The following is a 27196-nucleotide window of genomic DNA, read 5'->3' as shown; positions in this document are numbered from 1 at the left end:
GTCCAAACCTTCTTGGGAAGTTGGCTCCAACACCTTGTGGGTGCTCGGAGATGCTGAGATGGGGAGGGGAAGGTTTAGCTGAGTTCAGACCCCCTGGGCAATGTTACACCTGGGCAGGCTTGAAAATCAGTCGCCTGTGAAGATGCATTTGGCCCCTTGGTGTAAATTTGTCCATTCGCTAAAAGCTCCTGAAGCATTTTGTGGCCCAATATCAGCCTGGTCTACGCTGTTTCCCTGAAAATAAGACAGAGTCTTATACAATTTTTGCTCCAAAACATGCTTACTTTTTTACATGTGTAGCTGCCTGGACACTATTTAAATTGACTTTTTAATGAAGTGTAACTAGGGCTTTGGAGTAGGGCTTATATTTTGAGCATCCTGAAAAATCATGCTAGGGCTTATTTTCGGGGAAACAGGCTTTGTGTTACACTTTGTGTGTTACACAACGTGCCCTTTCACAGCACACGCTGTGTGCCAGGAGTGCTTTTGGGGTGATTTATTTCCCCAAACTGTTCTTCAGAGACAGAGATGCTGTTGCATAGTAGATCCCCGTGGAGGCGAGTATGTTGTCAGGCAAGTTTACGGTGGTTGTGGTGTCTTTGGCAGCTCATCAGGATGAAGACGAAGTTTTTCGGTGCCACCTTGTCTCAGATTCAAATTTTCTCCCCAAACGATGCTGGTCCCCGGCTTTGCACCAGCCTGGAAGCACATGCTTCAGCCCTCACGATGCCAAAACTGCTTCAATATTCCTCCTTAGCTGTGTAGTTGGATGTGCTTATTGACATCTAGAGCAGAGCTTGGGGAGCGCTGTGGTCTGGTTGATACGATTCAGCTCAGCCATAGCCTGCGGGTGCCTCGGAGCTGGACTGGACTGTGCTGTGCTTGCTTTTGACCCTGTGCACACCAGCCATGGGGCATTACCCCCTTGGAGACCATCCTGTGGCCCCTGGGACGCCGGAGGACCTCAGCAGCGTCATTTCTGCCACACGAGCAGTTGCCTGGTTCTTCCTCATGAGCTGATGTGCCCAGGGCTGGAGACTTTTGGCTCCCCGCATCCTGTGAGCTGCTGGCAGGAGGGCAGGGATGAAGAGGTTTTTGTGGCATCGGGCTCGTTTTTTGGCGGGGGAGCTGGGGCAGAGGCTCTGCCTGCAGCACTGGGCAGCGCAGGTGGAAGTTGGGTTGGTGGAAGTTGGGCAACCGGCTTTGGGATTTGCACTGTTTCCTCTGGTTTGGGTTACTGATGAAACCACCAGCGCACCCCACAGTTATTTTTAACCCTTAGGCTGGAGACATTGACAGCAAACGATGGTGCCTGGCAGCGGTGGGGTGTTTTCTGCTCTCCTCACCGTGCTCCCCAACCCTGCATTGCTGCAAGCTGCCGTTTTGCAGCATCCTTTCTCTTCTCGCTCCCCATCCTGGCTCCTTCTGCTCTTCTTCCTTCCCCCATGGGATTCTCAGGTGGATGCATCCCAGTGTTTGCTTGGCATCCGAGCAGCCTGGTTTTAATTAACCCCCCTGGAAGGTGTCTGCTGCTGCTCCTCCTAAGGGAAATGTATCTTTGGGGGATGCTGAGATGCAGGGTGGGAGGGGAAGGCCAGGCAGCGCAGGGAAGGGCAGAGATGGGACGTGTTTGGCAGCGTGGGCTCAATGTGTGGAGCCCCTATATGCAGCAGTGATGCTCACCCTGCCACGGGCATGGAGCACAGTGCGTTTTCTCTGCTGACAGGAGTGTCCTCCCTGGGACTGGGTACCCGAACAGAAGCAAGGTTCCTGCCTGTGCCCTCTCTGGAGCCGAAATTCTCCAAGCTGGCAGAGGTTAATGGTCGCAGTTGGCAAGCCAGCCCCTAATCAGCACTTTATCTGTTTATATAATAGCAGGAATGTGTCTTTTTTCCTGCCTCCAGGCTGCTGCAGCTTTCACATCTGATGTGAAATGCAGGCAGCTCCAGGCTCCAGCCCTCAGACAGGCTGGCATGCACCTTTTTTTTTCTTTCCCTTTTAATCTTGCTTCAACCTATAAAATCCCAGTATCTGAGGATGTCTTCTCTTGCCAGCCCGTGGGTGTGACAGCTGTGCAGAGACCTCCCTGCAGATCCCAGCACTGGGACCTGTGCCGTGATGGTGTGTAGGGGGCTTGGTGGGCAGGGATACAGGGCAATGCACTCAAAATTCAATATACTGTAGCTTCTTATTAAATTTAGGTCAATAACAATATTCCATGTGTTGTGGGGGGTTTGTGACCATGACCTCCTCTTAGGTAAAGAAGATGGTTATATATTAATTTCATTCTTGTGCAAAAGGGGTACAGGATTTTTTCAGCATTTAGCTTCTTCTGCAGGTCCCAGCCAAAAGCCTAATGTGATTTAATGCGTAATTCTACTTCTCTCTTTTGTGTATCTCAGCCTCTTTCTCCTCCAAATTCTGGAGAAAAGACCAGCGAATGGTAAATTTAGTCTTACTTATAAAAGCAAAAGCAAATTGTCCTTTCCCTTCCTCCCCAAGCAGGAGGTTTTAGCTCCAGTTACTCCTGGCTCTGACCTTGCTGCTTTGTGAGCCGGAGCTGCTTCTAGCTTTCCAGAATTCTCAGATCTTTCTAAGACTCTCTGCCTTTCAGACTTTGTGTCTTTCAAAGTTGGTGACGCTTTAGTAGTGCAAGGGTTTGATCCTCGGCCACGCACTGGAGCCAACGGGAGGGAGATGCCTCCTTCCTCGTGCCTTTGGGTATCTTGAGGGGCTTCTTATTCCTTAGGACATCTTTACATTAAATCTTCCCAGAGGCCTGGCTCTCTTGCCATTACAGAGCAGGACTCAGGTTTGTTATCAGTGGAAGAATTTCTTTACAAGACGTGTCTAGGTTTTACGCATGTTCCAACAGCCTTGTTGTCCCACGTTTGGTTTCCTTGAGCTCTGCTATCCACAGGCTGCTGCTTTCGGTCCTTTTATACCCTGTTTGCCTTTGGGGTTGTTTTTTGGGGAGTAGCAGCTGCATTTCTAGGGCTGTTCCGCTGCAGACCTGCTCCTGCTTCCGACTGCTTGTCCCTGCGCGGTTTTGCAACGTTTGTGGATGTGCTTGTGGGGAGCAGGGGGTTGCGTTCATATGTTGCACAAGAGGTTATTTCTAAGGCACTGTCCCTAAACTTGTAATAGTTTTTGAGTTGAAATGAATGAATATTAACTAAAAGAGAGCCCAGCCAACCAGCCTGTACTCCAAGCAGAGCCTTCAAATGCAGGGGAAGGGTGTGTGAGTTTCTTTGGAGGATGGGGAAGTGTTTGCTGGGTTTCTCAGCTCCTTGCTTTGTGTTTAGCTACAAAAATAGAGAAAATGAATGCTAGCTGGGAAAGCAAAAGTATGCCAGGTTAGCAAATCTGTGCCTGGGAGCCCCTGGTCTTGTGGCCGAGTACCACATTGGAAATGCTCCCAGAGCTGCCTCTTCCCCCGTCTCTGGGGATGCTTAAACTGGGACCACTAGGGGGATGACTGGGAGCTGGCGAGCAATTAATTACTCTCCTTTCTGCAGAGCTGTTCCTTCGCCCCCATCTTCCCCAAGGCCAGGCAGATCTTGGCACGACAATTAAATCCCAGCAGGGGAAAGCGAAATCTGCTGAGGAAGGAGAGCAGATGTGCCCTCAGCCTTTCGCAGCCTACGGTGGGAAATGGTTATTTCAGCTGGAGACGTGCCGAGCGTTTTTGCTGGGATGTCTCTCTCCGTTCCCACCCTGTCTGTAGAGCTGGTCCCGTGGAGAACAGTTCTTGTGGTGGGGAGCGGTGGTACCATCTCTCTGACCATGGTTTGGGGAACCCCTACCTCCTTCATATATTTCCATATATACCATCCATTTGAATATAGCTCTCCCTGCTTCACGACTGGAAGAACTGGGGATTTGAAGGAAACCTCATACCCAGTGGCTTCCTGGGCGAAGGCGGAAAGTGTGAAGCAATTTGGGATGTGAGTGTGAATGACCTAGATCCATGGTCACGACCGCAGCCAAACTCAGCAAGGAGGGAATGGTGATTTAAGCACTCAGTTTTTGTGGGAAGGGCTATTTTTTTTTGGTCATTCTGTAAGAAAGAGGATGTTTTCCTGTTTGGTTGTAAAAAGCTGCTTCTGCTTGGTGTAATCAGATACTTCCTTTTCTGAGCAAGGAGCCTGGTGGATCTGGGGGCATTTATTTAGGCAGCTGTTTGGCTGGGTGATTAATTTTTTATGTTTTTATTCTAGTGGGAAATGTTGAATTTTGGGCTTACACGATTGATTTATTTCTTTGTATTTCTGACTCAAGCTACATGGAGATGAAAACAAGAGTTTAAAATGCAGAAAACTAATATTTTAATGTTATTTGATCAGTTAATAAACTAAAAATATGCTGGACATGTAGGGCAGACAAAGTAAACATCTCAAAACACATTTTACATTTAAAACTGTTTGATTCATTAACTAGAACGTTTATTGTACATAATGAATTATACTTCTGGTCACCATAATTAGCGATCTTGGCCACCCGGTTTACTGCAGTTTGGAAAACGTGCATTTCTTTGTTGTACTCATGGTTTGTTCATGGAGTTGTTGAAGTTTGGGTGTTGAGCTAGATGAGGTGAATTAACTGTAATGTTTTCTTTGTCCTGATGAGCAAGTCAGGCTCCCCCAAAAGCTGTGTTTGTACTTCAGTCTTTTCTGGTTGTGTTTTCATCAATGACTTTCCTTAAAACTTTGGCAGCCAGCATGTCCTGCTTGCCTAGGCTAACGTGAGCTGTTTAATATTAAAGCGTCGCCATAGGCTGGCATCATCTTAAATTGCTCATTTGAAATAAGTGTTTTAAGGTAAATGTATTTGATGTTTAAAGCAATTTTAAATAGCTGTATTAATTGAATTTTAATGTCTTTGGATTGAATCCTTGTGCAACCCACTCCTTAATTCTTCCTTAGCAAGGATGGGCATTTAGTAACCTCTTTGCTGAGCCAAACGCCTTTACCATTGCGTTTCTCAGAAGAGACTGAGCAATCCGGGAGGATCCCAACCTGCCGTACCTTCCTTACCCCCAGTTTGGAGGCATTTGCCAAGGTAGATCCTCAGAGGAGCTTCCAAATTCCCCGGTGCCAGAGAGGGAAACTGCTATTGAAAGTCTTCAAGAAAGATTTCGCTTTCCAAGCTTCCTGCCTCTGAGCCAGGTACCCAATCCCAGATCCCAATACAGAACACCCTCTGCTCTCCCTAATGGTTAAAACTCTAGTGCTGGAAATAAAAACACAGAAGCAGGGGATAAGACATGCAAAAATACTTATTTTTTTTTCCCCTTAACCCCCAAGACCTACTGACTTTCCTTCAATTATATGTTCCTGTAAGACAGGGGCAAGATTCCCAGTTACCCATGGTGTAAATCACAGCACTGAGTCTTAGGGTGGGAAGATGGGGGACTTTTGAAACACCCTGAGAAAAGTGGAGGTAATTTGCCCCAGCTGATGGTCTCATCCATTACCTTCCCATTTAGCATCCCATTTTTCTTGTGGGTGTTTTGAGAGGAAACTCTCATCTCGACAATTCCCTTCCTTGGACCGCTTGACAGCCTCTCGTACAGCGGACAAGAATCAATATATTATTACGTGTGCCATTACCAACCTGTCAGGCTGTATAATGGGAATTACACACTGGCTGCCTGGTGGTGGGATGAAGGTTGTGGTCTTTACAGCTGAGCCTGAGGTTGTGCTTTTCATCCTCTCTTCAGATTACAAGTGTAGCTCTTAACCAAATACTTTAATGCCCTAAAAAACACCGAGCATCACCAGCGTGGGTGATGTCCTTCCATGTCTCCGTGGTGTTACTCATTGCAGGGCTGTGATGTCTGAGTTACAATGGGCTTGGGAAAGACCCTGACCCAAGTGAGCACTTGATGGATGTAGGTGAAAGCCGTATTTCTGCCCCAAATGAGAGCTGCTGGTGTGTTGAATGTTCATAGCAGGGTCGTGTAGCCCAGCTGATGCTGCTGGGGACTCTGGGTTTGGTAAGTTGCTTCGTGCCTCAGTTTTCCCCAGTGTAAAGTAGGAGTGTGCTCTGGAACCACATCTGTTGGGGTGCGTGGGGACTCGTCTTAGGGAAGGCTTCTCTTCCCTGGGACTTGCTGATGCAAGCACGCTTTCAGTATTCAGCTGAGTTATTTCACTGATTTGGCTTAAGCGGGGGAAAAGGTGTCTTTGAACCGTATGTGCACAACATCTGCTTTCTGACATCTACTGTTTGAGTAGAAAAATCCAGTCCTTTCCATGGATGAATGCCAGAAGCGGCATTTCTCCTCTCTTGCCTTATTACTTAGGACGAGTGTGTCAGCAGCCCTGAGAGCTGTTAGGACTCCGCGTTGTCCCAGCTTTTAGGATGTGTGCATCTCTGTAAACCTCCTGGATGTGGGCACCATATGCCACAGCAGGTCCCTGCTCCCACATGGGGACCAGCTGCTGTAACTGTACCATGAGCTGACTTTCCAGTCCACGGCACTGCTTATTAAATGAATAGGCTGAACTGCAAAAAAGAAATGGTGTGGGTGCTCTTTCTGACCTTTTGCATGCACGGCTTGGAGCTGCTTGGTCTTCCCTCTTTTTTCCTTCCCACCCTGTTGCTGTCCAGAGAAGGAGGGTGGAGAATTTGGCACGGTGCATGTGACAGGGTCAGCCCGTCTGCACCAGCACAAGGTTTGGCTCCGGTGAACCGCTCCATCCCTGTTCAAACAGATGTGAAACAGTTCTCTGATGAGATTAACTCCCTGAAACATGGTAAGAAATCTCTGCTTGGGGTGCTTTCATCTCTTGCCCATCAGCTGCTATTCTCCACCAACACAAAGGAAATAAATAAGCTAAACTCCTCTCCTGCAAGCCATTAAAAAAAGAAAAAAATCTCTTTTAGTGTTGCCACATCGTGTAAATCAACTGTATTTTCTAGAAGGACTCATGATTGTTTATGTGCCTGCCCTTCAGAGGAGACAGTGTCAGAGCAAAAATGTAGAAGCCTGAAATAATCCCAAAAGGTGGGAATAAGGCGCCGTTCCTGCAAGTTCAGGTCATTTCTCAGTGTGCTCTCTGTTAATTGCAGAAGGATGAGAATGACACCTTGCTGCAAAGTCCTGGCAGGACCCAATGCTGGCCAAGCTCCATCTCTGGATCCTTCATCTCCAACCAAGCCGGCAGGGTGTCGCAGGGCTGATTTGCAGCTCGTGCGCTGCGGACTGTGCCGCTGGTTAAACTGGATGCAGCTGTCTCCAGAGAGAGCTGCACAAAGCAAAAGAAAGAGTGAGGAGAGGGAAAAGTTGGGTTTGTGTTTGGGTTCTGGACTGGGACCTGGGCATCTGCTGTGTGTGTTTGCGCAATACACACTTTTTTGGCCTGACTTGGCTTTTACCATTATGGCAGCTAAATGTGGAAGGGAAGTGATGCGGAGGGAGCAAGCAGCAGGTTGCAGCAGGACTGTGATGCACGGAGAGAAATGTGCCTTGAGCTTGGGAGAAAGCCCTTGGCAAACCAAACGGGGCTGGTTTGTGGGTGAGATCAGCTTGGCCAAAAGGATTTGCAAGGGCTGGGTGCCAACGGGTGAAACGCAAAGGTTTATCACCTTTGGGAAGCGGGCAGGTGGGGTCTCATGGCTCTCCTCTTGCAGCAGTATTTGCCTTCATCACCCCTCCAAACCCCATGTAATAGGAGAAAGCACCTTTCCTGCTCACTTTGCAGAGGGAATGGAGGGGCAGAAAGGCTGAGCGTCCCCCTGGTAAAGGAGAGAATCCTCTGGAGCAGCGAAAGCCCCAGGAACAGGGACGGCGGTGTCCAGAGGTGACAGAGCCGTGAGGAGGGCTTGGAGCAGCTTCTCTTTATCTCTTTCTGAATGTGCATGTCGGGATAGATAAGGGGGGAAAAAGAAAGTCATAAAGCAAATTGAGTCTGCTTGTCAGCCTGCTGGCCCTCAGAAGTAGGTTTTTCCAACCTTCTCTACTTGTCAGTGGTGATTTTGGATCAGCCTGTGGCGTCTTCAGAGAGAAAAGAGGTTTTTTTTCTTATTTAATGTCTTGCAAAAGAAGTCTTTCCTTCAGGCACGATTCCTTGGCATTTCTTGCAGGGAAGAAGGTCCCAAGACTTGCTGTGTGTTAAATGCCACCCCGGCTGACTGCAAATGCCGTGGTTTGCCCCCGTAAGGCTGTAGGTGTCTGGTTCACCACGGGCCAGTTGCTTCTACACTTGGACGGCAGCCCAATGACTGTATAAGTCATGTCTCAGTGCTTGTCTTGATATTGAAATCAGCTGTTTCATGGCCAATTGAGGGATTTCAGCCCAAGGTTGTGGATGTCTCGGTGGGACTGTAGCGGGGAAGGGAAAGCTCGGCTCGCCGGCAGACAGGGCTGCGTGGTGAGCTCATCCTGGCTTTGCTCTTGCTCAGCTCATCGTCTTGCATCAAGTTTCAGTGATTATTCAGCCCTGTGGCTGTATCTGGAAAGCAATATTAAGAGGTTGGTCCTGTGTGCTGAAGGTTTCTAGGGTTCTTCTTTCTCTGCTGTTAACTTCAGGAGAAACTGGTGCTCAAAAATATTAGTGTTGGCTATTTTGAAGTTGGAAAGTAAATGTTCCTGGCCTGTAATGCTGTGGTGGGAGTTTCAAGCCAAAGTTTTTTGTTTTAGCACCTGTGGAAATATTCTTTGACCATAGCATTTCGTGGGGTCTAGCTTAGTTTTCCCAGGAAGGCTCAAACCACCCGTGGAGAAGTACAAGGGATTAGCAGGGTGCTCTGTTACTGCCGGCATTTCAGTCCTCTGCTTCCTGGGATGGTGTCACATTGTAAGGAAACAGGGAAATAGCACAGGGCATGGAGACAGAGGCTTTTCTTGCTGGGTGCTTCACTGATGTTCCTCCAGGGTTTGTGCAAGGGGAGGTTTTGGCTGTCGCTGCAGATTGCATGCACAGAACTCATGGGTGCATTGCCCCGGCTCTTCTAGAGCTGCCTCCTGCCTTGTTACTGGGACTGACTGGTGATCCTTTTAGTCCTCATCTCAGACCACAACAGTGAAGGGTGGGAGGAAACTCCCAGTCAGGTTGGGAGCAACAAGAAGCAAAAGCTTGTACTGAAATCTGCATTATGTCAGCCCAAAGTGCACACGCTCTGGCAGGACTCAGCGGTGGAAGCAGCAGATTTCCAAGCAGCCGTCCCCTGCAAAGTGAGCTGGAGGTGTGGTTATTGTCATGCACAAGTGTCAGCTAATAGCGTGTGATCTGCTGGGCATCAGGCTGCCACAAATCCATCATGTGCTGAATTTCCTTCGCAGAAGGCTCCTGGGCAAAGGTGTGTTTTGTGTCTAGGTCATCCCGAGTTCATCTGGCATACGCCGCCGGCATCTTTGCTGCGAAATGAAATATCAACAAGAGCAACTTAATGGCCCTGAGTGTCAAACAAAGCAGAAATATTCTCATTTTTAAACTGGGGAGGGGGAACTTCGACACCTCTTACTGCTGAACAAGTTGTATGGTGGCTCCTGGGCAGGCAGGAGGGAATGGCTTTGCTTTTCCCTTCTACCTCCCAGCCTTGCTGCTCTGGGTTTGGGGGTGCAGAGAGCACCTATTCACCTTTGTAGAGGACCCAGAGCCTGCAAACAGGGCAAGGGTTGTGGAACAACAACAGAGAAGCTGTTTATTGTCTGTGTCTGTTCAGCACCGCTAATGAAACCTGGATGAATTTCTCTTCTTGGCCAAGTGCAGGGGTCTCTGGCTGTGTGTGGGTTAATCTGTCACATCCCTCGCAGCCACCACCCTCAAGCCCTTCTGCAGCGATGTGTGGTGAAATGAAGAAGAGGATTTTAATAGCGCTTACTGGAAATGTTTGCTGGCAAGTCCATGTGCTGGCTGTTGCAGGGCAGAGCACTTCATGGACCAGCCCAGCCTGCAAATTGCCGGCGTCTCCTGGGACCTCACTGCCTGATTTTGTGCAAAATGCTCTTCCACTGATCACTTAAGCTGCATTTCGCTCTGGTGAGCTGATGTTTGTGGTGTGGCTTGGCCATTGCTTCTCAAGTCGTACCCTGTGCTGCTGTGAAGGGACCGAGGTGGAGAGGGCAGTGGCAGAGAAGTTTTGCTTAACAAAAGCCTGTATTAAGTGCTCTGCTAATCAAAGCCCTTTGGCTTCAGTTGGACTTAAACATTTGCTTGTAGTTAATCAGGTATTTAAGCGGTTTTCTGATTTGGCAAGCATGAGATAAGATATCCCAAAGGAGGAGGAGAGCAGAACCATGGCCTGCCAAATAAAGGTATTGGTGAATGTGATCCTTAAAGGGCTCCATTTCATGCTGGACAGACTAATCAGTGTGGTTATCAGGATTAATTCAATAAGCTCACGCTGCCCCAGCGCTGGAGACCAAGCTTTTCAGAATGTGGGGTGAGCTGTCTGCATCTTCAGGCATCGTTGCACCACTACAGGTCTGCTTGGTTTTCCATCATTTTCTCCTCCATCTTGCTGCTGGAGAAGCTGAAGAAAAGAGAAATGAAGTTATTTGCCCAAGACTCTGCAACAATTCATCAGCTAGCATGGGAGTCCTGACTCCTGCCACTTACAACAAACAGAACTGGGGGGACCTCCCCAAAACCAGAGTAACTCCATCAGTTGTGAAGCTTTGGGAGTCTTTGATCATCTTCCCTTGTGAAAAGCTTCCTGAGCTGCTCAGACCACCTCTGCCCCTCATGTGGCTTTTAGGATGATAACCATGGGTCTGCATCTCCATTCAGTGATACAAGCCTTTTTTTATCATCTTGGCAAGGACATGATGGCACATAATAAATCCTTTTCCCTTTTTAGGGGGCTGAATTTAGGAGTGCCAGCCCTTGGTGTTAAATAGCATCCTCCCTCATTTCTTTCCCCTGCTGTAACCACTTCATGCACACCTTTATCTGGTTTTCTTGCTGGATAGTTCTTTGGCAGCCGTTCATTCCCGGTGCCGGCTGCATCCCATGCTGGAGAAACAGACCCCACCAAGCTTGTTAGGTGGCCTGGGCTGGTCTTAAATATGCCTCCATATAAATACACAGCATTACAGTTACCATGATTATTATGCAAAGCATAGATTATTCTAGCATACAAGTGGTTTATGTATTGATTTGCCATTGCTTTGAATCCCACTACATGAATCTGCTTTATTAATGGACTTTGTCCATGCTTGAGATTAACCGTGATGCTGGATTTGCAAATGACAGAATTGAAATTCATGTTGTCCATATTAATTAGCTGTGTGATGCTGGCCTTCTTGGCAAGCTGTTAGAAGCTGTGGAAACCTTTATTTTTATTCCATTCCTGTTGCTCTGTCTTAAGTAAGAAAATGAGTTTGGTGCTGTGGGATTTGTTTGTTTTGCTCCTTTGCTGGAAGCCTCTTTTTAACTGTTGAGAAGGTACCAAGCATAGAAAGAGGCTTCATCCTTGATGTGGAACAGACTGTCGTTAACTGAGGATAAGTCTAAATGCAGAGAAGGGACAGGGAGCTATTATTTTAACATCAAGTTAAACTCTCTTTTTTCATCGCTAAAATCTCTCCATGTCTTGTTCCTTCTCAGGTTTTACAGTGTAAAATCTCTAATAGGTGTCTTCTTGCAGCGATACGTAGCCAGATTCTTGTGTTGTGCGGCGCACTGGAGTTGTATTTGGTGTGCTGAGGTGGTGCCCAGTGGTGCACGTTTTGGTGTCTGGCTCTTCCCTCGCCACAGTCTATCCAAACCCATTTCTGTCCCTGCGCTCCTCCCATCCAGGCTCCTGCAGTGGCATAAATGGCTTAACGTGTTTTTATTGGAGTCAGCTGCAATTTGTTGGTTTAAATTATCTTTTTGTAATGTTCACATAATTCTGCGGCAGACAGTTTAAAGAGTTAATTGAATATTTCTCTCTCTCAAAGACGTCTTAAATTACTTCCCTTGAATAAGCTACTCTGGAAAAGAGCTGTGTTGAGGAACAATGATGCTTATTTTTATTAGTGCCTGGATCAATAAGATCTTGGGTTTTATTCTAGCACCTATCTGCTTTGAAGGATCCCGAAGCAATTGTCGAAGGATTTGTATAGTCTTCCACGGCCGAAATTCAGTCCCTTTGAAGTAGAGCTTAGCATTCATTGAGCGGTAACAATATGTCCCTCCATAGCTAATGCAATAATAATCAACCCAGGGCTTGGAAGTGAAACCAGGTTTTGGATAGCAGTTATTGGATTGCAAGCTCTTATTGTATGTGCAGTAACGGATTGATTTCTTTTAGTAATTTGGGGGGGTCCGGGAGGCTTCCTGGTGATACGGTAACATCGTTATCGACGCTGCGGGTTCAACGTGATGTGCCTGGGAATTTCAGTTCTTGAGGGTGATGTGGGAGTGTTCCCTGGCAGCTTGGCTGTCTGCGTGCTCGCTGCTTGGCAGAGCTGTACATCAAAACAAAACCCCCTATCAGATAGCTGTGGGTAATCCCCATCTGCATTTTTGGCAGTGCTGCTAGCACAGACCTGATTGATCCCCCGAAATTATCAAGTTTCTTTTTCCATCATTGGATTGCGACAGCTCTCCTGGCTGAGGAGAGGAGGGGAGATCTTCAGAAAGCAGCGTTTTGAATGGGTAGAAAAGCAAATGTGATTCTTCAGCCGTGATTTGCAATTCTATACTTTCTATACTCAGCTGCACTGGGATAGCCTGTCCCTGGGAACAGCTGGTTTCCCCATGCTCCAGGAGAGCTTTTCACCCCACGGGCATGGCTGCACTGTTGTACATCACAAGGAGACCCGCGCTGACCTCCTCCTGGAATCTCTCATGGTGGCAGCTGCTGGGAACAGGAGATGTGGCTCCAGTGGGCCAAGGCAATAAATTCTGCTTTCCTTCTATCCAGGGGCAGGTTCAACAGAATCAATGGCAGAGCCGGGCAGCTCATGCTGGGTTGTGTTGATCTGTGATGTGAGGGCAGCTTGGAGAAAGCGGCTGGATTAGAGCAGGGAAGAGTGAGAGGTGAGGAGTCCCATTCGCTCATCTTTTCTATTTAGAAAATAGGGTGGACCCCACAGCAGGACCAGCTGAGGCTGGCTTCTGGGTGGAGTTATCTTGGTTGACCATCACATCAGCCAAACCTCAGCACTAGGAAAATCCAGCTGCTCCCAGTGTATTCCTTGAGATCCTAGCTGGGCATCCCAGCTGCAGACCCTTTGTCCTCCTGTCCATCCATCTGCTGCCATGCAGGGTGCACCACAGCCAGGTCCTGGTCCTTTCCTTATTGGAGTCTCTTCCTTCCTCTGACACCGATTCCCCAAAACATACAGGATCTTAATTACTTTTGAGACTTTTGCCCCTTTCCTGTCATTTGATGTGACAGGCTGACACACAGAGTTACTCGGGGAAGGATGGAGAGGTGCAAGGATGGGCAAACAGCACAATCGCTCAAGCTTTGTTGTCTGTTCAATTCATTATTAAGGTTGGGCCATCTGAGTTAAGATTTTTGGACTCGGCTTCTCCCTTAGCAGAGATCTTTTCAGGGATGTGTAAAGCTCATTGCTGTTAATGCAATGCAGTACGTGCAGGTGGGGGATAAGAAGCAGATTGCACAAGGTGCGCGTAGACTCAGTGTTGCTCCAAGAACTCTCATCAATTGTGGTGTGTGCGAGGAGACTCGTCTGTAATTTCAAACAGGGAATGGCGTGTGATGTGAATGCTGCTGTTGTATTTGGAATCATCTGCTTGTTTTATGCCCAGATACCAAGGCGGTCTCTAGCAGGTACTGGTAATTATGAAGATGAGTGATTCCTCCCCATCTGATAGTGTCATATTCTATTTGGAAATCTCCTTCTCCTTCCTTTAGCAAGGATCTCAGTTCTGCCTTTCCCCACCTCCCCCATAAATACTTATTAAAAGACCTGTGTGTATTTAGTGCATGTGAACACAACATGGTAGAATATATGCATGCACAAATAAGTCTTCAGTGCCCATAAGGCATTTACTGTCACCTTCCAAGGACAAGAGTTGTTTGAGCTCCCCATTACCTCCAAAAAAACAGTGGGGGCCTAAAGCAAGATTTAAAAATGTAACTCGTGTTGATGGATGATCAGCTGCAAAACAGATGGGGCTGTTCTTTGGATGGAAGAGTGGGTATGAAAGCCGTGCAGAGCTCTGTGTTTGCCGTGCTGGAAAAAAAGGTGAGAACCGTATGAGTGGGATTTTCCTGCTCCAGTTGCCTAAACATTAAATGTCTAGGATAAGCTAATTAGAGGGGCTTTTCTTGGCGGATAACTGATAGCGACAGCCACATCCAGAGACTGACTCAGCCCAGCTGCCTTAGAATAGGATGAATCACCGTCTCTATATGAACTGACAGTAGACTGAGCTTAGGTGACAAGCCTGGATCCTTACCTGACTGAAGATGAGATGCATCCTGTCTTGTAAGTCCGTTTTCCAACAATAATCTCAGAGACTTCTGCAAGGGAAAACAAGTATGTTTTTGTGTGGGAGGTGGTGGGGAAGAGGCATGTAGCCTTTGTCCTGGGATCAGCCACTGACCCATGCTGGGACAGGAGTCCCTGCACAACCCTTACTGCCTTTAATAGTCAAAGGCACTAGTGACAGAGCAAAAAGAATGATAAATTGAAGTTCTGCTTCTGACCTGTGGTTTGGACACTCTAGTGGGCCTCCGGGTTACTCCAGCAAACTCTTTGAGCAGACACACAAGAATGGAAATGGCAGATGCTTGATTAAATTTGTTCTATTTCCTTTTAATGCTTCACCGTGAAGTTGTTAGTGTGAGTTCCAGCAGCAGAAGCAGAGTTAATAGGGTGGGTGTCTTGCAGGGTTGATGCATTAACCTTTTTCTTTGGATTTTAGCCATGTAACGTGGGGGCTTTTGGGTGGAGTTGGCTAGCAGGAGGTGAGAGTGGCCCTTTGCTGTTTGTATTCAGCTGTCAGCAAACTGTAGAGACCTGTGTGTTTGCTCACAGCCTCCTCCACGTTTTGCCCGTAGACCTGGGGCTTTTTCCCCCCACATCTTTCCTTTGCAGAAGGAAAACCGGGGGAGGTGGTTGTTCTCCCTGGGAATGGTTCCATGCAGAGGAAAAGAGGCTCTTGCCCCTTAGGGCTGAGACTGCTGGGAGGTGGCTGCTGTCACCCATCCGATTGGGGAGCAGGAGGAAGAAGTGACAGGTCCCACCAGAAGCCATCTGGTGAGGTTCCGCATAGCCAACAGGGTCCTGGCTTGGGGCTGGAGCTCCAGCTGCAGCAATGGCCCCAGATTGATGCACTGGTTTGGATGGGAACCTGGGATGCGGGCAGCTCCTGCTGGCTTAGAAAGGATGAGCGAACAGGATTTTGTGAGCTGAAGATGTTAAAGGCGGTGATGGATCTAAATCTTTTGAATTATTTGAAGGAAGGCCTCGAGTCACCTTCCCCAAATGGTGTTTCCAAGCTTTTTTCTATACTGGGATCCCATGGTTAATCAAGATGGGGTGGGTAGCTGAAGTGATCTATTATCATTAAATATCCGGAGGTGCTTCCCTGAAGAAGTCGATAGCTGTGGTCTGAGCAAATTCCAGTTGGGGTAATTGCATTTGCCTCACAGTTTAAAACAAATGCAGCACATTCTTCTGCAAAACTCTTATTCGCAGTTGTTTGTTATCTGGATGGCAGCATCATATCTCTGCCCATTAATCTGTCTCTCTGAGTTTCTATATTTCCAACCTCCTGGAGGGGGTTCAAGCTGCCACCATTTATTATTTGAGTCAGTCTGCCAGGGAAATGTTTACTTCTTCCCTGAAACATTGACTCTCTTCTCTAACTGCACCGTCACTTGAGGCTTGACTGAGCAATCCTTGGTTCCAAATTAATATTTCCTCTCTTAAAAAGAAAATATCCCACATATTTAAACTCCGTTTTTGTACCATTTGGTGGATTAGACATAGAAATTTGCAGTAGCAATTGCTGGTCTGGAGGTTCCCAGGATACCTTCTGTGATGCCCCATCCAGACCTACTGGTCCCACCACCAGCTGTCTGGTCACAGCTGAGTTGAAATTGGTTCCTGTGGTTAAAAATCTGTTCGGGGAAGACAATTGGGGGATGGATGGAGAGCGTGACTATTTCAGCCTTGGTTCCTTAGGATACCCAGTTAAGAATTAAGCTGTTTATAGCATGTGTAAAATGCCTTATTGCAGTGTATAAACGGATGGTTTATGGGGGGTGTACGTGGATGGGCTGCAATAAATGCACCAGGCAGATAATCTTTCCAGCAATGCCCTTCTACATTGCATGGCCTTATCTCATAGGAAGGTAAAGCAGCACCATACTTTAGCAGTGAAGCAAATCCTGGCTCATCATGTGTAAAACAGGTGGAGGCAGATTCTAGATGCTGTGGCCGGCCATGGCCGATTACAGCTGGCAAATCCATAAATACCAAGTTTTACAGTGGCTTACTGACCTCATAATTCAACCAGACACTGGAGAATTTGTGATGGAGTCCAACATCCTAAGGATCAAAGGCAAGAAATTTTGTTCATTTGTTTTCAAGGGGGTACTTCACCAGGCAGGGGGGTTGAGCTGCTAAATATGTCCTTGGACAAGAAAACCAACCCCGTCGCCTTTGAGCAAGCCGCACTGTGCCCGCCGTTGAGTCACATCTCCCGTGCCTGTTTCGCCGAGCTGACCTTACTCACCGCATTGCTAATGCTCACCTCATAAAATAATTTTTCCCAAATAAATTACTGCGGATGATTGATTGCCCACAATATTAATCCTCCTCTTCCTTCATGCCCAAACCTTGTTTATAATACCAACCTCTCTGCTTGGAAATTCATCTCACTGCCCTGGCTATTAGTGGAGATAAGAAGCAGTTTTGGACAAGGTGCTGGATAAAGTAGAAGCTATTGGGATATTTATGAGCAGCCGTGATTGCAGGACCTCGGGGTGGTATTTTACACAGTAACCTCATTTAGGCAGCCAGTAACTGCATTCACTCTGTATTAATGAAAGCAGCAACAGCATAACCTGCTTTATCGTATGACTTCTCAGGCGGACCTGCTGAATATTCCTCTAATTGCAATTCAATTTGCAGTGATAAATAGTTTAATAAGCGAAAATGGGCTTGACTTCCGCTGTTTATGGCTCCTTGTGGCTTAGGGGAGTATTACACAACGTTTCATCTCATGGAAACACAACTTGGAGCTTCAAAAGCCAGTTGATCAACTCTTAGCTGTTGTCATGCTGCATTTTTTCAGGCAGCAGAAGGGGAATAACAAGTGGTTTTAGCCAACACCAGGGAAATAAAAGCTGGGGGTACAGCTCCCGAATGCCTTGCATTTATTTTTCTTTATTCACAGAGAAACTGCTGGCCTGGGGAAGTCAATGGTGAGCTCTTGGGGCTGGTTTTTGGGTGGGGGGGCTGTTTCTGTGGTTGTTGCTTGCCGAATGGACCCAGGTTGAAGGGAACACCTGGCACAGCATCAGCTCTGTGGAGCAGCAGGACTGACCGTGCCTGGGCTCTCACATTCCTTGGTGGTTTTGGTGATTTTCTTACGCCTTTCATGGCTGTAGGTGGGAAGTTCCTATCACTGGTGGCTGTGGAAAGAGGTGTTACAATTTTAATCTGGACTTCTTTGACTTATATTTATAATTCCTTCTCAGTTTTTGTGTGTGTGGGTGTGTGTTTGTTGGTTGTTGTTTTGTTTTGTGGGTTTTTTTGGTTGGTTGTTTTTATTTTCCAAATCTCACAGCTTTGCATTGCCACATTTGCAGAAGCCTTCTGCAACTCGTTGGTGGCAGGCAGCTTTCCTTCCAGCGGATAAGCCATCCCCAAGTGGTGGTGACGAGTGGTTTGGCTCTCTGGGTCTCCTGAATCCAGAAATAAATCAGATAAATTGCAGGAAGGGGATGGGTGATGGCAGGGAGGATGCTTAGCAAGATGAATTGAGCAAGACTCCTGCTTTTCTGTTTAGTCCCAAAGTGATCTCTGCTCCCTAGTCCTTAGTCTTGCCTGGCAAAACAAGGCTTAAGTTGATGTGCTCAGTGAGGGTTTGGTGAGACAGACTTGGGGACAGCAGCTCAAGTCTGCTCAAGGACCTCCCTCACGTCAGGGTCGGCAGCTTCGTCCTTGGTGCTTTTTGATCCACTTGCAGCCTTTGAGTTGCTTTCAGTCGCTTCTGCATTCCTGATTTTCTCTGCTTGTTTTGTGTCATTAATCCCAAATCCTGCTCAAGTTGGGCATTAGCACCGGCTGCCTGACGGGTGTCGATGTGCTGTTGAATGTGCTGCTCTGAAATGTCCCCTGGGCCACCTCCAGCTCGTGCCCTGGGGACATCAGGGCTCAGGGACGCAGAGATGTTCCCCTTCTCCTGCTGCACATGCACAAACCTTCCCCAGACCCCTCAGCGCTGTGCAAGGTTTTGGGTACACACTAGAAAAACATCCCTCTGTCCTACACCTTGGTCCTGTCTGGCTCATAAATACTATAATTTTGAATTCTTATACTCTTCCTATTGACAGTTTCACTTGTTATGCAGGTAAAGATGCCCTGGGAAAAGGGAACATGCTGGACAAACCCCAAGCGACTCGAGCCAGATGCTGGGCGTTTTCTCCGCAGCTAGCGCTTCGTGATTTGCTGCTGACAGCGTGAACTGCTGTTAAGTTATTAAATTGCAGATGAGCTCATCACTTGGCCTCGAACAAGTTTCAGCCTTGAGTGGCTTTAAAATATTACATGTGGTGGAAAAGAGACAGTGCTGGTGTGGCAGGGAGGCTTAGGGAGCAGCTGAGAAATACATCTGTGCATAAAAAATGTGCACCAGGAGGGAGAAGGGAATGGTTGATGTGAAAAATTTAAGTTTTCCCGGGAGAGAGGAAGAAAAATTCTCCAATTTATTGGTTCTCCATTTTAATTTTAGCTTAAGAGAATATTATCAGACTTCTGAGATGCTTAAAGGGAAGTGGCAAGATGCTAAGCCTGGTTTGATCCTCAAAGATCCCAGTGTGTGGAGAGCTGTGTGTGTGGGATTACTTCTACCAAGCCCCAAAACTGGCTCCCTCGGATGTGCGTGATGTTTACCAGTGATGCCATATGACCGTGGGCCAAATCCAGCTTTTACTTGATGTTTTCTTAGTCCTGATGTTGAGCTCTACCAGACTGGGAAGGCAACGTCCAGGCCGAGGTTAAATCCAACCACGGTGGAGCAGCCTTGGTGGGCTGGCCTGGCCGTCATGGTGCTGCTCCTGGGGAGCACAGCGCACACCCTCATCTTAGCTCTAGATCTCGACACTGAGATTAAATCATATATTTTTAAAGTGCAGACTTGGCAGGAGCCGTGGGATAGATCATAAATTGGTTCAGCTGCTTTATTTTTCAAACTAGGTATGTTTGCAATCGGTTGGGTGCTCCTGGCAAGGGAGAACAGCCCCACACGTGTGGGTTTCTAGCTGCCTGAACTCTGTCTCCAGCATGGCTGTTCTTGAGGGTCAGAAGGCATTTTTCTTGGTGCTAATGGAGGTATCAATATGAGGATGTCATCATTGTCCTTATGGGCTGCTGCTGAGGAACAAAACATAGTGGAGATAAAATATTTGAAGTTAAAGGAGTATGTTATATGTAACCCTTCCCTTCTTTGTCCCTGTGCACCAACATATTTCATAGAATGATGAGTTCTCTGCCAAAATTCCTCAAATTATTATGTCTAAGGATTGAAAATCAGAGCAAATAGTCTTAGAGGGGGCCTCAGGAGGTCTGATCCATCCCTAGGGCAGGATCAGCTCCATCTGAACTGTTCCTGACACATCCTTGTCCAGTCTCCAATGGCAGAGCCTCCACCCCTTCCCCAGGCAATCTCAGCACTTCACTCTTCCCCAAACCCCCCGGTTTATCCTTCTGTTTCCCTTGCTGCAATTTTAGGCTCGTTCCCTCCTCCCTAAGCACAGCAGATCCAGAGCACATCTACGCTGTATTTATTCTCCAGTTTCAGTTTCATGCTGATCAAGCTGTCATGTCTCTGGAGACATCTTTGATTTTGCCTTGTTACAAGCATGCTGTTCACTCAGTGGATTTATGGCTTGTGAGAGGCATGAGACTGTTCATCCTACAACCCAAACCCCTTTTTGCAGAGCAGATGTAGCACAGGAGTGGAGCTTTCCCCAGGGTGACATATGTCCCTTCCTGTGTCCCTTCCTTGTGTTGAGTGGTGTGGGGGATCACTTTCTTCTTGGCTTCTTCATGGGGACCACCAATGTGGGCTAATTTTAAGATCCACACTAGCACTGGCTTTTGTAGCACATCTAATCTTGCTCCTTTACCCTGTTTTCTGCAGGATTTAGGAATGGAGTCCACCTCTCTGGATGATGTCCTCTATCGGTACGCCAGCTTTCGAAACCTGGTGGATCCTATCACTCATGACTTGATCATCAGCCTTGCTAGATACATCCACTGCCCCAAACCGGTAGGTACCACGGTCTCATCACTCCTCTATAACTGTGCTGGCTTGGGAAACCACTCTTCAGGAAGCATTGACATTCCTTCTGAGTTCCAGGGAAAAAAACCTGGTTACTGCTGTGGTTGTGTGTCTTTGGACAGGGAGAACCTGCTTGGAAATGGTGGTTTGATTGCAGAGTATTGGGCTTTCCAGCTGATCAAGTGACGTCCACCTAACATTAGTACTTTGGGTGTTAGCACTTTGTTTTGTGAATTATTTGTGCTTTCTGCCACTTTGTCTTTCTGTGTGGAAGACCTTCCCCCATCACAAACACTTTCTGCCTCGCTAGGATAACAGATCATTCCTCACCCTTGTGCGATATTTATTGTGACCCCAAATGATGAGAGAGTCCTTGGCTGTGCCTTCAAGGCCAGGTTTCCAAAAAAGTGCAGCCTCCATGAGCTGCTGTTTGGGCTTGAACACAAGCAGGTTTCTCCATCCTCCAAACCCTTCCCATGCCTTTTTGTCCTTGGGAAAGAGCTGCCTGGACCAGGGCCATGGCATCAATCATCCAAGTTCATTACCGCACATGAGACTTCACACGCTGATGTAACCTGGAGCGGGGTGGGGGGGTGCAAACGCCCCACGTGGGGTGTGCACCTGAGGTTTGTGGGTCCATCCCGTGTGATGCAGAGGGGGGCAGCCCTTCCCACATCCCTCCTGGAGCTACGGCACCACCAATGTCCCGACTGTGTCATGGGGGGGAACACCTGAGCAAGACCCAGTTCCTGTTTGGGATCACACAGTGAACCCCAGATATTTTGGGGGGATATTTCTGGAGGGGATGTGTGTATCTCCCAGCAGGTCCCAGTGAGTTCATCAGCCCCCTGAATTTCTGCCAAGAGCACATTTAGCAAAATCCTTGGATTTTGTTTGTTTATCCCTCCTGGAGACAGCAAACTCAGAGCTAGCTCGTCTGTTCTCATCTCTGCTGCTGAACTGCAAGGTGTTTACCCATCTCATGCCTCCTTTTCATCTGTGTGTGGCATTTTTAAGCTCTTCTTGGGAAGGGACTGTCCATCGCGATGATGTGCCTGGTGCAATAGGGCAGGGGTCTGAACTGGGGTTTGTAGGCATCACTTTCCTGGACTTACTGCTAATAATGGGTCTTTAATTTCCTGTAAGAGTGTATGAAGGGATAGAGTCATTCACTGCTGTTTCTTGTGGATGTTTTACTTAATAATAGACTGCACCGCTTTTTAAAAAGGAGGGAAAGCACTTTTTAAAAATATTTATATATTTCTTTACTTTTGCTGCTGAAAATCTGCAGTGACACTTGGAGTGTGTCTGCTTGGGCTACGGTGTGAAACTGGCTCTGGTAGTGCTTCATAAAACTCTCTACACTCAATAAACCATGTTGGGAAGGGTGGCGTGAGCAGAGCAGCATGCAAATATGGCTTGGGGACATCAGGGACCCAAATCTCCATCTCTAGACAGAGGATGGATGTCCCATGTCCTACAGTATGAGCTCAAGATACTGACACATCCCTGTTCTGTGTAGCTAAACCCCTGCAAGGATACCAATATATCCTTTTCCCTTTTCTTATGGAGAATAAGATCCTTTCCTCTCTCCTCCCCTATGGGGCAACTAGATGGGGAACAGGAGAAACCTATTTTGACAGGCATGTTTCCAGGCAGAGAGGCCCCGTTCCCCGCTGAGGTTACCCTTTTCCAAAGCATCGTGACTAAGCTGATTTCTGCTCCATGTTTTGCCCTGGGAGACCGATGGTGAGCCACAGCCAAGTGTGCGCTCTGCACTCCTCGTAAAAATAACCCGAGGCCGCTGATGCAACGGCAAACTGCTCCGCTGCCCAATACCTGCTTTCTCATGTCTCCCTGCACGTTTCTTTTGGCACTAAACACTGTGAAGAAGTTAGTGCCAGTGTAAGCATAGAGATGCAAATTCCTAAGGCTGAATCGTGGGCTTCTAGCAAACCGTGGTGGTAAAACATAGAATAGTTTGGGTTGGAAGGGACCTTCCCAGCTCACTCAGTGCCACCCTGGCCATGAGCAGGGACATCCTCACCAGCTCAGGTTGCTCAGAGCCCTGTCCACCCTGGCCTGGGATGTCTCCAGGGATGGAGCACCCACCACCTCTCTGGCCAACCCGGGCCAATGTTTCACCACCTGCATTGTAAAAAATTTCTTCCTCATGTCTGGCTCGAATCTTGAGTTTAAAACCCCTTGTCCTATTGTAACCTGCAACAGTAAACCCAAGTAATGCCAGCTCGTGCAGCACTGAGGCTCTTTTTCTGCTCGAGATGCTGCTTGTTGGCTGTACTTGGTCCTCTCTCTCCTTTGCACAGCTCATGCACCACCCCATTGCAGTCGCTTTGGTGCCAGAACACAAAAAGTCTTCTCTGGACCAGCGGTCCCTTACGAGGCTGCTGTGGCAAATGCTGGCAGGTGGCGAATGTTTGTGGCGACAACTGTATTAATACAGCAAAGAAAATATCACATACTCTGCTGTGCAGCAAGACGCTCCATCAGGAAAGGGATCCTTGGGGGCTGGCAGGCAGTTGCTAAGCCCTGGAGCATCCCTGGGAGATTGATGGGTGGTGCTGTGCAGAGCAGGGATTGTGCGGGTGACAGGATTGTACTGCAGCTCCTGGTCCATGACTTGCTGGGGCTTTTGGTACCGCCAGCTGTGCTTTAAGCCCTCTTTTTTTTTTTGGCAGCTCGGGGTGCTGAGTGAAAAGTAATTTAATCCCCAGTGTTTGGTGGTGGTTTTCCGATACATTGATTTTCTTTCTGTCTCCAAAACCCTGCATGCCTTAGGCACCTGGGTTATTATCCAGCATCCAGTCATCTTTCCCCCCAGACTTCTCTCCTTCCCTGCAGTTTCTTTGACAGAGACTTGGCAGCAACATACAAGAGCAGGAGAAAACTCAGGGCCAGAGTGTTACAGAAGTTCTGGCTTTTGCTCAGCCTGCAGAAGGTATGCAGTTGCATCTTGTGGCACGAATATACGTGTATATGTCAGTTGAGGCAGCTGTGAACTTGCCCACATCCATATGGAGGTGGGACAGATAAGAATGTGGCTGACCTGGACCCTGGTCCCAGTTAACCTGCTCTGTTAAATACATGTCTTGGGGGGTCTTGGGGTCTCTCTTTCCTCATCCCTTCTGGAGAGAGCACTTCCCTGGCTTTCTGTACATTGCTTTCTCCACTCAGCCTCTATTATACCATCCTTAGCTTAAAGGTGACCCCTTGGTCTCTCTTCTGAGCTAAAATAAAAGTTGAATTGTCTTTCCAAGCTCTGGATAAACACATCCTGGTCTGTATGGCCAGAAAAAAAAACAGTTGGCCTGTGCTTTCCAACGTGGCCGTGGCTCAGCACAGTTCTGTGGATGCTTATTCCAGCGAGTAAATTCAAACCAGCAGCAAGGCAAAAAACTGAACTTGTGCTGGAGAAGCCTGGAGAGCTTTGAATGAGCCCAGAAATCCTTTGGGTGAGCTTTCACGTGGATGTCAGGGTGTGTTGTGGAAAGGCTGGACCGTGTCTCTCCAGACCCTGCAGAGATCCCAGCTCTCCCCAAGGCGCTTGTGTTTGGGTGACTTTTGCTAAAGGAGCCAAGTGAAAACTCTTTTCCAGATCACTTGGAAGTGAGGGTTTGGATTTGGTCCCATCCTTTTATAAACATGTAATGCAGTTCAACTGAACCTGGGTGTCTTGAGTGCCCCTTCCTTGAGGGGCCAGGACGTGCCTGCAGCAGAAAAGCCAATGGAGCCATGTGAGCACAACTTCCCATCTCTGGCTGGGGTTTGCTGGGTTGCTGTCTGCTGGGGAAGCTTTCAGATGGAATAAACACTGCCGTTGCATGTGAGCATTGTGTTGAGCGGTGCCTGTAGATGTTGCACTCTGTATTTATCGCCTTGTGCAGCTATTATAAACCTTGAGTGTTTATTGTGCAGTTGATTGAGGCAGTTTTGCTCTTCAGGAAACTCTCAAACAAATTGTGCAGCGATGCTTTTCCAACTGGGTGTTTGCAAAGGATCAAAGGCATTTGAACATGTGTTTTCTTCCCCACGGCCATGACCTTGGGGCAGTATTTTATCTTCCTGCCTCTCTCCAACCCCAGTGCCCATAGGAAGGTGCCAGGCGAGTCCCTCGGAAAGCGGCTCAGCCCTTGGCACAGCCCACAGCCACCCCTGTTTGAAACTGGGCAGTGTCTGTCTGTCCCCGTGAATGGGGACAAAATGCTTTAACAAAGCCACATGGTGTGGGATGGAGTTGCCCCAATGCCCTGTATCTCTTCTGCAGCCTCTCAGGCTTCCAGCATGAGTTGTTGCAGGCAAAGGAGCTGAAAACACAAACACGTAAGGAGCAAAGGGCCCCCGTAAAAAAATTTGCAGTTCGCTTTGCCAGCAGAAATATCTGGCCATAAAGTATTGGAAAATTAAACTGGTTTCTTTTTCCACAGACTGAAGCCACGTGTATGGATGACTGATGACCGTGATAGGGAGTGAGTCAGGCGTTCCTCCAGTTTGGGGACTTGTTGAATGTGGGATAAGCACCGAGCAGAGCCGAGCGCAGACAGCGAAGCCTTGGGCAAAGGCTGCTTTTTCCCTGGTGACCTTGGGCTGTTTGATTGCACCAGTTCTTACTGTTCTGAGGACGTACTGTGGAAGCTTTTCCAACCCCTGATGGCCGCCCACAGTAAAGCCAAAGTGAGATTTTGGCTTTGCTGATCCCCATCCTGCTGTTTTCCACGGAGGAAGGGTTTTGTGCTGGTCAGTGGCCAGGGAAGGGCTGACAGAGCAGCTTAGCAAAGCCCCATCCCTAAGTCCAGCTTTGCCTGGCTGTTCTTTGCCTGGTGCCTGCACCTCCTGGGTAGAGTGCGACAATGTAGTCCTCAGCTTCCTCACCAAAATTCATAGTGTTTCAAGGCATACAGTGACAGCAGGGCATTTAAAAACTCTTCTGATAAATTGGTGTAGCTGGAGGGGTGATGTGCTGGGACTGGAAGCAAAATGGGTTTTGCCTGTGTAGCTCTGGATAGAGTGAAGACCTATTTTCTTGTTTGCTTCTTTGTCATTTGAGAAGTGTACGCCTGGCCGCATCCCTGGCTCAGATTGCCTTTTCCTGCATAAGCTCTGAATTGATCAGGTTTGCAATATGGGTTTGATTACATGAATTGTCATCCATGAAAACACTGAAGTGCGGAAAGAAAAAGTGGTTATTGTGGCCTGGATGAAATAATCTACTTCTAACCCTTCTTTTCAGCCCCATGGTATAAGGATTTAACTTAAAGATGCTGTAGAGGGTTTTATGCCCTATATTTTTAAAATGTATTATTTCCTGTGGGGCTTCAATGAAGCTAAAATGAGCATTTTTCCTCCTATTTACTCTGCTATGTGCTGTGACATGTGGCTGAAATAGGAATAAACACAGGTAGGAATAAACACAGTTTATACAGGATGAGTATAATCAGGATACCATGACCGCTAACTTGGTATCTTTACCCCCAAACCAAGCACAGAATCCAAATCTTCCACCATGTGTGTTATTATTTTATCTTGAATTTAAATTATCATTCCAAGTTTCTGACATCACACTCTTTTTTACAGCAGTACAAGCTGAAGTTATAGGTATGAAGTGATGACACCTTGAGGGACACTCAGGCGGTCTGTGGGGTGACCTTATCAGCCTCGATGACCCTCTTACCTTCTCCTTTTGCTATTAGATGTGCAAGGAAAATGCATCTCACAGATCTTTTTGCAAAGGACTCGGATACCAGATGCAACGTTCTATAAGAGCACAAAGCATTATTTGTTGTTTGCTGTAAGAAACATCATAAAAGGAAGCTGATTTATGAATGTAAACCCTCTAAAACCCCAAAAATCTGATATAAAAGGAAAAGGGATGATGGGGATTCAACTAAGTCAATTGTATTCTATATTAATGGCTCCTTTTTTTTTTTCTGGTCTTGCTCCAAGTGTGAAGATTGCTCTTTCTGGACATCTGCAATACATTAATATATCCTGCAGTATGAAACGGGCTCAGACCCCACTAATGACAGCTCCGGTTCTTTCCTAATTTAATGTGTCAAGCCCTCTGCTCATCTTTTCTTTGCAAAAAGAAAGGTATTCTCTAAAGCCATTGTGTGCGAGCTAAAGCTGAGCAGAGCGCTGTGGAAAAGGGCGAAAATTGCACTAAAGGTTTCTTCTTTGCAGTTTTAATATTAAGGCTAAAAGTGAATAATGGTGAGGTCTAGATGGGCTGTGATGATACCACTACGGGCAAATCATTGGTTTCTTTGTGAAATGGGACTGTGGAGGGAGAGAGGACGTGCCGTGCCACAGCCCCCTTGCCCAAACCCTGTGTGATGTGCGGGAGCCCTGGCTGTCCCTGTCTCTCCCTGCCTGACGAATTTGCTCCCCAGCGCTCAGCCCGTTTGCATGTGGGGATGTTGAGCAGTTAATCACAGTCTGATCCATGGTGCTTTGCTGCTGGCGTTTATTTTTCTTCTTAAAAAAACCACACCACGCCAGCAGGGAAGTGGCAGGATGCCACCTTTATTAAAGCACACTTCATGGTGTAGGAACCCAGGGATAGCATTCCTGTCCTTAAAAATAAATAAACAAAATCCATTAATTAATTAATCCAAAATTAATCTAAATTAATCCAAGAATCTTGACACCACGCTCAGTTCCCATAATAATAAGACAACCTTTCTGAACCACTGCGCAACCATCTGCGAACCCTCCTAAATGCCACAGGGTGGATTTTGTCGGCTTGGAGA

General features: G+C 47.5%; 1 protein-coding gene across 1 annotated transcript in view; it reads left to right on the top strand.

The window, feature by feature from the left end:
- Positions 1–27196, top strand: part of LRRC75A (leucine rich repeat containing 75A) — a gene marked incomplete at both ends in the record, with an annotated part of 63963 nt that overhangs the window by 5324 nt on the left and 31443 nt on the right. The window contains one exon of the mRNA XM_080356958.1: positions 20289–20417. Coding sequence (XP_080213084.1) covers positions 20289–20417 — 129 coding nt within the window. The remainder of the gene's footprint in view (positions 1–20288; positions 20418–27196) is intronic.

The sequence above is a fragment of the Nesoenas mayeri genome, assembly GCF_963082525.1.
Source record: "Nesoenas mayeri genome assembly, chromosome: 20".
Taxonomy (NCBI): domain Eukaryota; kingdom Metazoa; phylum Chordata; class Aves; order Columbiformes; family Columbidae; genus Nesoenas; species Nesoenas mayeri.
This window is presented reverse-complemented; position numbering and strand designations above follow the sequence as displayed.